At 44.3% G+C, this 12,429-nt stretch overlaps 1 protein-coding gene across 8 annotated transcripts in view; it reads right to left on the bottom strand.

Annotated features, from left to right (window-relative positions):
* LOC117605278 (uncharacterized) overlaps nt 1-12,429 on the bottom strand; it is a 45,305-nt gene that overhangs the window by 7,108 nt on the left and 25,768 nt on the right. The window contains exons 1-3 of one of the 8 annotated variants that reach the window (XM_076693186.1): nt 4,935-5,085; nt 2,702-2,743; nt 4-2,618 (exon numbers count right to left, since the gene is read on the bottom strand). The exons of 1 other annotated variant lie outside the window; for it this stretch is intronic. Coding sequence is in view for 1 of the 7 variants with exons in the window: in XM_034326401.2 (XP_034182292.1) it covers nt 4,655-4,683 (29 nt within the window). In the remaining 6 variants the exon portion in view is untranslated. 6 more of the 8 variants (XM_076693187.1, XM_076693184.1, XM_076693185.1 and 3 more) reach the window with 6 other exon arrangements.

Here is a 12,429-nt window from a genome sequence, read left to right on the forward strand (position 1 = left end):
TACCTTTGCTCAGGCCAACAGCGGCGACGTCCTGGCGACAGGATCCGGAGCTGAACTGACGCATCCTGCGCGAATGAAAAAGGAGAATGACGCGTCGTTTGTGTTTCATGGACAGGAATTTTGTCGTCTACTGTGGCAAAAGAAAAAAAAAAAAAAAAGAAGAGATACGTAAAAAGCCGAAAAGCCAACCTCTTTCGTCAGCGATGTATGGCTTAAAAGAAAAACCGAACAGGTCGGTGAACAGCAGAGGAGAATGATTCGAGGATAGCGACGACCAAAGAAACAATTATATTCTTCCAGTTGGTATAAAAGACGAGAAGCCAGTGCGCAAAGGAAAACGGCTAGAAAAGCAGGAAAACGTGGAGGTAATTAGTTACAGTATTGTACCTCTGTAAATGGCACCGATTCAAGAAGGTAATGCATTGCTAACGATAAGCGCATTATAAAAAAGAGCGCAGGATATCTGGGATGTCCTCTTTGTCGGCTAACGGCAGGGTTATTATAAGAACGTAATTAATGATTCTCGCGACGCTGAAAATGTTTCTTCCCATTAAACGAATTAAGGTTGCATTATGAAATTCAAATAATAGTCCTGGCGTTATAATCACATCGCGAACGAGTTTGCGAGAAAGCCCGAAGGTAGATGGAAACTTATCTTCAACGCATCAAAGCGTTAACCGTTAAAACGATTGAAATAAATGAGAGTATTCACGCCAAGGAACGCGTCTTATTCAAGCGTACCTGAAATATCATCTCCCGGATGAATCGTCGGCGAGTATGATTTACGAATGGATTATCAGGTTGTATAGATTGTCCCGTGGATAACTTTCAACTGGTTCGCAGTCTCTGACAGTAAAATTTTCCATCCTGCTTTGCATTTCATCGAACGAAACGACATTGTGAATAATTCTTCGCGCGAAAAGTTGAGGTCTTCATTAGGAAGGAGACAGTGCAAATTCCTGATGGAGTGCAGAGGTACTTTTAACTACTTCGAGGATGTAGCGAAGGTTTATTAACCGTGCCACGATCATTCGCACGAAAGGGATGCTTATGCAGCAATTGATAAGGGTTGTCGAAACTTTACCATTAAGTGCCTCTAGTGCCTAATTAAAGATTCACGCGAGTGGATCTATCGGTGCATAACATCTTCTCATTTAGATAAATACCAGTATAATATTCGAGGAATTTTCCTTGTCGGATGAGGAACTTGCTTCGAAACTTTAAGCTGTTATTCTATTCGCTAAGGGTAAGAACTGGTTCAATATGTACTCAGAAATCCCGGTTGAATTTAATGGAAAATCTTTACTACACGAGAATTGAGTATAACATAAAACGTAATGTATGTATATTACGTAATTTATACGTATGTATGCATATCGTATGGAGATAAACCAACTCTGAAACATAACCCGAACTATCCAAAAAGCTAGGATACCGTCGTTGCTATTTCTACAGAAATGAAAAAACAGGAGGATACGCCACTTAGAGAGACGATACTGTAATCCAATCACGAGGATACAGGAGGAAAGATGATGGTTGAATGAAAACCAGGTGTACGCGATCGTGTGTAACAAGAAACCGCACACATGTACGCGAAACGGGACCACGTGCAAGCGTAGAAAAAGATTGATAGAAAAGATTTCGAAAGAGATTGATAAAGCAACAAAAATGAGGCATCGAGCTGGCATCCGTGCTACCGTTTTCGACATTTACGGGCCGTTGATCGATGCTTTTCGTGGTGAAAAGCTGATAGACGCCACATCGGTGCTGTACTCAACACTCTCGAGACGATATTTGTCGGCTTCGTGCCAATCAGACTATATACTACGGGCCGTTTTTTCTCTATCGTCCCCCATGTTTCCTTTTCAGGATACGCGCATAAACTTTCTCGCGGTTTCAGTTCCGTTCTATTCGTAACTCTTACGGTCTGACCGCTCTACCCCATTGCCCCTGATGTACGACAAACATATTTTCTCCTGTGCAAAAAACACTACTCGATCAGTCAAAGAGATACTCATCTGCTGTTTGCCGTTAGCCTCGCGTTCCTCTTCAAAGACGATCGTGCACCAACTTTTCTCCGTGATCCTCGCGATAGACGACGAGTGCAAAGAAAAGGTAAAAGTTTGTTGCCAAGTTTCCCGAACCACCGGCGCGATTGTTGGGGAACCAACAGCTCGATCGTGTCCCCGAGGTGTCCGTAACAAGCTATGAACCGCTCGATCCCGTGGTCTCTAACGACCGCGAATATCGAACGAAATAAAAAGATTAATGGAATCTTCGGCCGAGTACAGTTGCCTTTCTTCCGGAGCCTTTAAGTTACGCGTTAAAACGGACAGGTAAAAAGCAGAGAAAGTTTGCTCTTCGAAGTAGAGAAGAAACGGTCGTGCGTGGAACCGTGCGTTGAAACTACTGTTACAGGTCGATCCTCTTCCTCTGCTGCTGGCAATCGGTGAAGTTTGCTGTAAACTTTCCCGATACTCTCGTGTTTATTCCTCTTGGAGGATTGCGCGAGGGACGAGTATACCTCGATCATATTCCCACGATGCAGGAAACAGAGGTACCGTATTTCGATTGCCGCCCCAATTAATGGTTAATTAAGAGACGCTTCGTTACGGGGTCTGTAAAAGTTTCGCGTATTCATGATAAGGCACTTCACGGTGTGATAATTTTTTCAGAGAGGAACAAAGAAAGTACGCTTAACTGGAAGCACATTGTGTTTCTCCTCTTCCTCTGGTTAAGCACACTGTGGAGAGAGAAACTAGTAAAGTTCACACTTGAGCGAAAGAGCACGGACGGTGGTTGAAGAAAAGGAGTCGAGAGAAAGGGTTTTTGTTGGAACACGGTTCACGTCCGCGCGTCGTCGGGTTCCTCGCATGGTTGCTCGCACATTCGACACTGCGGCTACTGTAGAGTTTTAAATTCGCGATCTCGTGGGGATTTCGCGTGGTGGTGAGTGGGCGATGGAGACGAGCCGTGGAGCCGAGGAGACGCGCAGACGCTAAGGAACCGAGGCAAGTCCGACGAACAGGAGGCGAGCGAGCGATTAAACGAGTCGACGGTGGGAGGAATCAGCTCCGGCTTCCAGGGACGTGGAAAACGTCACTCCGACTGCAATCCATGCAGTTTGTTGCACTCTCGCGTCGCGCGTTTCCCTCGAAACGGCCACGTGGAGGCCGAACCCGGGCGCCGAGCAACGGTTTATATTAGACGATTCCGCATGCGATTTAACCCCCTTCGTCGTTATCGTTATTGTCATCTGTGAAAGGGTCTGTAGAATAGCTGTTGAAACGAATATACACGTATCGATTCGCGTACGCGGCGCTACACGCGGTTGATTTCAATGTTTTCTTACTTCCTACAAAGCTGCCATATCGCGGATATTACGGGGAACGCTCGCGAGACAAATGTGCTGGATTTTTGGCTCCGCTGCTACGTACGATGTACGCACAATGTACGCGTACAATTTTTATTGGTATATATGTCGGAAATATTGCAGGATCGTTACCGCTATCTTCCAATAACAGTTCCATATAAATAGTTGCAAAGGATGATTATGAAAACTGCGAATCCGCCAGAATAATACAAAACCGCTGAGTTTAGAAAAGCAACAGGATATTAGCGAGTCTTCCTCGATGAAAGTAAAGTCAAATCTCGAGTGACGCGTGTCTGGTTCAAAGGGTGGAAAGTCGAGCTAGGACAAGTGAATTTTTTATAACACTGCGGAATCTGTACGAGGTAGTAAAAGGAAGAAGCGAATCAGGAGAACGCAAGGTCGATTCTATCAGGGACGACTTTGGGTGTTTCGTGTATCGAACAGCTACCCGTTGCTTCGAAGAAGAGGTATGAAATTCAACAGAACAGCTGCACTTTTGCTGCAGACTCGGCCTGATAAGATTACAAACGACCTTGTTGAATAACTCGTTGAACCGACAAGACGCGACGCGATCCAAGGTTTCGCGAATACTTGAAGGGAACGGAAGAACGTCTGTTCTTGTAAAAGTTGGTGTAGACGAGATTGGCGTTCCTGAAACTTCCAGCAAAGAGGGTACGCGCTACAGAGGAACATTTTCTAATGAACTGACCGGTGAATTAAATTAATCGAAAGTTTCAGCAGACAGTTATCTTATTAGAGGTACATCGTTTGAAGCGACCGTTTCAAAAATTACACTCAACGAATGAGGAAGACATGCTCAGCTTACCGCAACTGTTGCCAGATGCTATATTTGTCGATTACATTCACGGCTTTTTCCTACGAGGTCTGGCTTTTTGCTGACTCGACGAGTGATTTAACGGCTAAATTTGATTTTAAATTGCAAGATATCGTGCCCCATTTTAAACACGTTTGTACCTCGGAATCGAAAAGCCAGATTTTAATACCGTAGAAGACCTTACTTGACCATTATTATCGATTCTCCGGTAGTACGATTTCTCGCGGGCTCACATTTTAATATTACGGAAAATTAAATGGAGCATATTGCTTGCAAGAAATAGAGTACACGGTCCAAACGACGTTGCGAAATGCATTAAATTCTCATACTCGCTTCAAGGATACTCAACAAACCATGTTTGCGAATCTACTTCCTGGAGAATTCAATTTTTTCTTTAGAATCTTTTAATTTAATGTAGCGTTACATTTAGGACAATTTAATCTCACCGTTCCGATGAAATAAACACACGCCGCATCAGCTCTTTTAAACCCCTTCCTCACGATTCTATTTTATCTTTTCAGGGATACTAACACGCATACGCCTGCACACACACGTTTACATTTCTCCTTTTTCCTCTTTATCGAGTTAACTTTAACCGGGGTCATGGTAAGCCAATTTAATTTCATCAACCTAATGAAGTTTCTAGTAAAGAAGTTTCTTTTATCCACCACGCGCACTCCATTAGCTCTTTTGAATTTCTTTCTCTCGACTCATTTGTATTCAAACCTCTTATCAAAAAGAAAGGTGTTGATAGACACGTTTGTTCTCTTGATCGGTGTCGCGGAAACCACGGAATGATAGTAATCGCGAGCTTCGAACGGGAAGCGCATCTCGCGACCGCTTCGATGGACGCTCGTCGCGCAACTGCCGAATATTCGCCGATGCACGGTGCACGCTGCATGTTCCTGGTATTTGCAAACCCCAATCGGCCGCCACCAGCTGCAGAACTACCTTCTCCGACAGCGTCAGGGTGCCCCTCCTAACAGTCACCCCACCAACCTCTGATTCGTCAGAAAGTACCGACCATACGGCCGATGTACTTGCCAGCCTTAATTACCCATCATTGCGATAATTACTCATCGCTGCGTAGACTTATTTGCAATTACATTAAAAAATCAAATGAGTATATTAACGATTTCTCGGAACGTTCTGCTCGTAAAAGCATCGAATAAAGCAGGGAGGAAAATTAACAGTTCGCTAGCCATTTGATACCGCACTCGAACAAAACAGCAGAAGGGGATTATGCATAGAATCGAAAACGATTCGAAACGATTAATTGAAGCATCGAAAGTCATGAACGAGAGGGACTGGGTGAATTGGGAATTGCGAATTACAGTTGTCACGACTTGGTTCGTTTTGCAACGCTGATTCGCGGTGGAATAGTAGCTAAGAGACCTTCGAACAAGCGCGAACGAGAATACCCTATTCAAGTTCCCCGAAACGCTTAATTAAGTAGAAACGTTGACGGTATTGTACTAGTTGCCACCGAACAAAGGGGGATAAATGATTTACAGTGGAAAATCCGTCGGACGCCCCCGCGATGATATACGCGTTGGTTCCATGTAAAATTAGAAACGCGTAAACACAAAGCGAAGGAAGGAAAAAGCAGAGCCGAGTAAAGCTGACGAGCGAGGTCTGCTTTCTCGAGGCAACACATCTGGCTAGTAACGGGTTAGCGAACACCTTGAATCATTTTCAATTCTATCAGATATAAAATGTAACATCTCCCGTCCACGCGCATGTTCACAGAACATAAATTAATTACCACATTCATTAAATACAGAACTTAAATTAATTAAGTGAAAGATAGCGGCTGTTTCAAAACTCGAAATATGACTAAATTGTGAAAACTTGAAAATGAAAATTGCGAGTATCGGATAGCCGGGTGATTTAACCCATCGCTACGCGAGCTAAGTTTTCCTTCGAAATTGCTAATCTGAAGTTCTCTGAATCTTGGGTGGGTGACAGATTTTAGTTAAAAAAAGCAACAATGACGTCTATCTTTAGAAAGTCATCGTAATAGAACCGAGACAACATAGCAGAAGGAATAATTAGGCTCTTAGACGAATATTCTGTTCTAGGTATTAGCTTTCGTGAGCGTGGGAGGGAAATTCCACTTTCGGACACTTCGAATTCGGATTATCAGTCGTCATCATCAGTTAACGGGGCTAACGATCACTCGATCCTAGCAATTTGTCAGAAAGTCGATATCCTCGATCTCGGCTACGTACACACTCGATCGAGCAACAGTTTCGTAACTCGCGTCGATTGCATTATCGAGCAAAGTATCGAATCGAACTGGCTGACGGATGAGGAGTCAGATACTTGAACGCGTCCGTTCCGCGTTGCTCCCCTTTTGATCGATCAAACGAACGATTTGTCGCATTCAACGATTTCGTCGGCTTGTTATCAGTTATCAGTCAATGGAACGTTTCTCGCGTGCCACGGCTTTTCAACTGTCTCCACGGTTGATTCATCGGGAATCTTGTCATTGTTGATCGCGCGCCGTACGCGAACAGGAAAGAATTTGCTATTCGAAACGATGGGTCTGTTTTCGATTCGTGACGCGCAAGATTTACGAGCGGATTGCCGAATGATACAACTCTTAGCTCGTAAATCGGAATAAACATCTTTTGTACGCATGTGAAAGATGTTGGTCGTACACTCCGCATTACTGGAATCGAAAAGACCGCTGGATTATGTGTGCACTTATTTAACTTAGGAAATACGACCATACGACCACTCTTTGTTTGCTTCTTGTTCAATTTACGACACGTCAGAGGTAGCTAACTGGGGTGACTTGCGAGCCAAATCTGCTTCTCGTTTTCGATTTTTTGACCTGATTGTTCAATAGGACAGAATCGATCTACTTAATATTTAAAAAATCAAGAAGAAAGGAATGTTTCACTGTCAAAAAATTTGTTTTACTAATTTCACTCGCTATTGCTCGTTGGATTGATCATATTTGAAAAGCTACGATTACGTGTACGAATTTACAAATAGCCCTTCAGATGGATTACACTGGCGGGATTCCATAATAACGTCGATACCGATATTTCGTCCCTGACAAACGCGAAACAATAGAATTAATGCAAGCTCCAATTACAAATACACAATTTTATTCGTACCCCATTGAAATACACCCGTGAAAATGGAAACAGAGCGACGTATTGAAAAATAAATGACGAAAGGTTATTGTCCATGATTAAAACGAATCCATATTGTTGGCATATTTTGTTTGCAATTTTTCACTGATTTGCAGTTCATTGCGTGCGTCGAAAATTTTAATAGTTTATTACCAGCACATAAAAATAATATTTACTGGATGTAAATAGTGTGTTCTCAACAAATTTTCACAATTTTCTGGATTATCAATTATTAGCGAACGGTGATACTTTAGGAAATATCATTTTCCACTAATATCTGGCGCACTATTCGTCATTAGCGTGGATGTAATTCACGCTTTGTGCATTAACCAAAAATAAACAGTATAATTTGCAAATTCCCGTCGTTGTTTCCCGGCTGGATAATGTTAACAGCCGAATGTTTGGAACACTGTGCACGTACCACGGCTTGCACACCACTGAACCAAATGAAATTTGCAAACCAGTTGGTGAAAGAGGGAGACAGGGAAGGAGAATGAATTACATCGACAGAGTTGGTCCTAATTTCTCTAGAGTTCAGCTCCCCAGCTCGTTTGCTCATATTTATTTCGACCTTTCCAGCTTTTCAATGGAAACTTTATTTGTCACTGCGAGAGCAATCGAGTACCCTGTGGCGATGCGTGAAAAGAAAAGCTCTTTTTTTCACTGTAACTACTCCACGAGTGTAACTTTTTCATTTTTCTGCAGCATGGAACTCGGTGAAAAAAAGAAGTTTCTGCTTTGAAACTTTTTTCAAGCGTATTGTTTGCAACCTGCCCGCGTTCCGTTACCTTTGGAAAGATTTCTCTTGTCAGAAAAGGAAAAGCAAAACACTGTAAGAAAGATACGAGTACATGACTCGCCTGTATGAAATGTTGGTTACATCCACGAAGAAAGTCGTGTTCAAAAAATTAACAAACTCTTCATTAATTTGAATATACTTTCCAGTTCTGTACGTCAAGGTGTTGTAGAAAAATCCTTAGTAGAAAACAAGCTATAATGGTCAGACCGGAAGTGGCAAACAAACCCCCAAAAAACAAAAAAAATTAAATTTTGGCCATTCGTTGAGATTTTGACCCACTTATCGTTTGTCCTGTGCAAAAGTGACAGAAACTCTAAACGCTATAGCCCCCTTTTCAAGATTTTACGGATTTGTATTCCGTAATGAAGAGAAAAAGTGAATTGATTTTAATATAATTTTTAAGAGGTCTAAACCTTAGAAGAAAATTATCACCCGATATAACGATTTACCCGAAAGGTAAGGGTAAAGGTAAAAGAAGGTGGAGGTACGCGACGGGTAGTGCCATCTGCGTAGCGTAAAGGGAAGTCGGTTGATAGAAGAGACGCCGGGCGTCGCGTGGTGATGTTGCTTACGGCACTGTTCGCCGGTACCGGGATGCCGAGGACACGCGGCTACCGGAAGGGAGGCATTGAGCGCATCAACGCTTCCGGATGTACACGCTCTTCGTTGTTTCCTGCCCGTCACGCGCACCAACTTGTAGAGCGGAAAAAAACGAGTACCGATACCGAGCGCGTATTGTCCTTATTGGTCATTCCTACCCTCCCTACCGTGTAATTTCAACCGAGTACAATTGCTTTTCCAGCTGTTCTTTAATTAACTAGCTCACCCTACTGAGCAACGTACTCTCATACCAAGTTGACCAACTTTGTCGCTATTGAAATTATACTACGGAATGATTGTTTTCTCAGATGGTCGACACCTGGCAACCAGAGCGGATGTTTGTAATTTTTTTGAATCGTTACTTTACCCACCATTGCTGTCCCGCCACCAAAAGTAATTCCACGTCTCCTGGACTCACCTGAAACAAAACAGAAAACGTATAAAGGTCGGTGTACAGGTGTGACAAGTGGAACAAGGTAGTCGGAGGTACGGAAAATTGTGGGAACCAGTTGAAGAGAAGTCTCTGGACGAGACACGTTATTACGCGATCGCTGGACGTTTCTGCAGGGGACATCTTCGCGAAAACTTGACGGATAAAAATCCTCCGACGAGTTCCTCGAGACGAAAGGTTATACAACGACCCTGACACGTTTCCAGGTCTCATTTAGCTCTATTATATCTACTGCACCTGGGCGTGTTGCACTACCTTCTAATATCTGGCAAAGAATGAAGCCGTCAAAGTGTTAAAGCACGTACAAGAGACGGGGAGAAGCGACAGTTCAATCTACGGGAGAAGGAAGGCGTAATTAAAATTCCCTATCGGTTAACGGAGAACAAACGTGTATGCTGTCAGGCCGCGAACAGGTGGAAAATGAAAGAGTAGATCGTTCTCGATATTACACAGCCCGCTATGACCGTCTTTTCACTCGGATATTTCCATGTTCGATCGTTACCACCCCGTCGCAGAACGCAACCCCTCCTATTTCTCTGAAACGTCCTGTATCGCATTCCGTTGATGACGACGGTGCTCCCTTGATTAAAAAGAAAAAAGCTATGAACTTTCGTGACGATCCACGTGACATTCCACGTGAAGGGCTAGGAGCATCCTAGAGAGACGAATGGAAGAAAAGAACATAGGGCAGGTTGGGAAAATTAATTTCCTTAACGAAGCTCCGGCGTGACGCGATTAAACGCGGCAGGGAACTAGAGGTTCGTCGGTGATATTCCAGCTGGAAATAAATTATACGCCGAGGCGAGGCTTCCTCGCGACAAGGGGATTAGATCAGAGACAGGGGAAAAAAAGGGGAGAAAAAGGAGGATAGAGGAAATGGTGGATAAAAACGGCGAGGTTCCTAGCGAGGTCTAAGGAATCCCGCTTGGCAAGGTCGGGAAACGGCCTAGCCGCCGGCTATGGCACTCTTTTACCTCTCTGTCGTTGGCATTAGTACTGGTACGCGAATGTGCACTCGTTACCGCGTCAGTTTGCGCTAACACCTCGATTCCTCCACCTCCTCTTCTTCCATCGATCTTCACGCTCCTCTAAACAATTGGAATGTTAAAAAATTGAAACTTTTGCGCGTTCGGAGATTTATCGAGGGGATTACCCTGGTATTCCATACGCATCTCTTTCAAGTTTCCTCTTAAAGTTAGAGAAAACAATGAATCTTTTGAGGAGACGTTTCTGTGGATAGCAACCGCGAGTAAATGGATCGGGAATAAAAGGAAACTTTCTCGTTCTCCATTCATCTGGAGAACGGTACATACATCGAAGACGTCGAGCGTCATTTTTCTTTGCGACGCGAATACAGCCGAGGATTTGATTTCGCGGCTAGCCGACCCGACGCGACGTCCTTTCCTCCATTCTTTCTCTTCTTATTTCCCTTGCTTTCTCCAGACGCCTCGCGTCGTTCTTCCCTTTTATCGGGACAGAGGAATGTCGTTCGTTCGGTCTTTTCAATCTCCGTGCAACGTGTTCCCCGGATGCTTTCAAATAAATTGCAAACCTGCGGTCGCATAACCGAAGAGCAAACGAGAAAATTGGTAAATTAAGTTTTCCTATACTTGATTCGAAGGAATATTTAAAGCGTGCATGGACGAGGTGTTGGAGATTGAAAAGCGACGTCCTTGAACGGCGCTCATTAAAGAAACGGCGCCGTTTTCTCGCGTATCTGAAACCATGACGAAATAACGGGTCGTATTGGATGGCAGAAATCGCGAGAACCGGTAATGCGCGAATACAGCCGTAGCGATAAAGGTGGGATACGCGTGTAAAACGAGCGTCCATAAACTGGGGTAATTGTCCATAAACCCTGATTTTACGATTCTAATCACGCTCCGTGCGGCTCCCGAGATATACGATCGCCGATCTGAAAGGGAAATCGAGCGTACGACACGCTTCCAACAGATTACTTGGACGATCGAGCCAGCGGTTTCGCCTCCTCGTGAGCTGAAACCGCGACTAGAGCCGCTAATACCAATCGGCCATCGGGCAACCTCACGGCTAACCTCTTTCTCTTCGGCTCCGTGAATTTCTACCTTATTTATGGCAACAAATTCAGCTCGATCCGTGCCATGCCAAGGGAAAAAGGTGGAAAAAGGAGGAAAAGAAGAGAAACACCAGTTGGCGTGTCTTCGATTTGTCTGGGTATTGCAGCGTCCTTCAATTTCTTGCTAACAATTTCCAATACCGATCGACTCTGACCGTCTGCCATATGCTAGTCCAATTAGACGATTCGGTGAATTCGATGGGGCCGCGAGGCTTCCACGAAATGGGATTGTTGCGAAATGCGATTAGGCAATCGGGTAACCCTTGACGGAGGAAGAGGGCGTGTATCGAACACCGGATGCACCGCACGCATGCAAATTCCGACCAGCTTGTTTAGCAACGTTTCGATGCGAAATCTATGGGTGCTATCTTTTCTCCAGATTTTTTATAATCCTATCTTATATTTGCGGAACGACGGCTATATTTAGCGAGTGTTCGTACGTAAAATGCAGCCTCGAGTAACATTTTCGGGAGAAAAGCGTACTCGTACGGTAAGGAATTTCCATTTTGCTGGATGCTCCTGTTGTTTGAAAAACACTCGACTCGCCAATATTGGCCGGTGTTACAACTCCACGGAAATGCTTGGCACGTTTCGAGGACTGGCCGTTTAACGAGAGCACGGGTCAGTGGTTGACAAGCCGTTACTTTTGTCGTGAAAACGCGAAAACGGCCCTACGAGCGATAAAACTACGGACGTTTCACGATCCGTGAACGCGGTTGAATCTTAAGCAGCCTTTTCGAAACCGAATCAGGCGGTCACGGATTGTGGGTCATCCTGAGAATCCGCGTGTCGCGAAAACCTCGAATCACATGTACGTGATACTTTTTCGTAGAGAATCGAATGCCGCGGATCCGCGGAGGGAGAGGAAGAAACGGATTTACATTTGCTCGACGGATTAACGGAACGCGCCGAGTACAGTGTGCAAGAGTTCGATTTGAAGCTGTTGCTTGATTATTCGGCGGAAATTCAAGCGGATCGGGCCTCGAGTGTGCAGCTATTTATATAAAACCAGATCCCAAGCACAATAGCAACTTTCTACTCCTACACGAAGTACGGTGGGGCACGTTGTACGCGTACGTTGCTCGCTCGCCGGACAATCGAGATGGCTCGAATAAAATTATGTCAAATTT

This window comes from Osmia lignaria, chromosome 3, assembly GCF_051020975.1.
Source record: "Osmia lignaria lignaria isolate PbOS001 chromosome 3, iyOsmLign1, whole genome shotgun sequence".
Taxonomy (NCBI): Eukaryota; Metazoa; Arthropoda; class Insecta; order Hymenoptera; family Megachilidae; genus Osmia; species Osmia lignaria.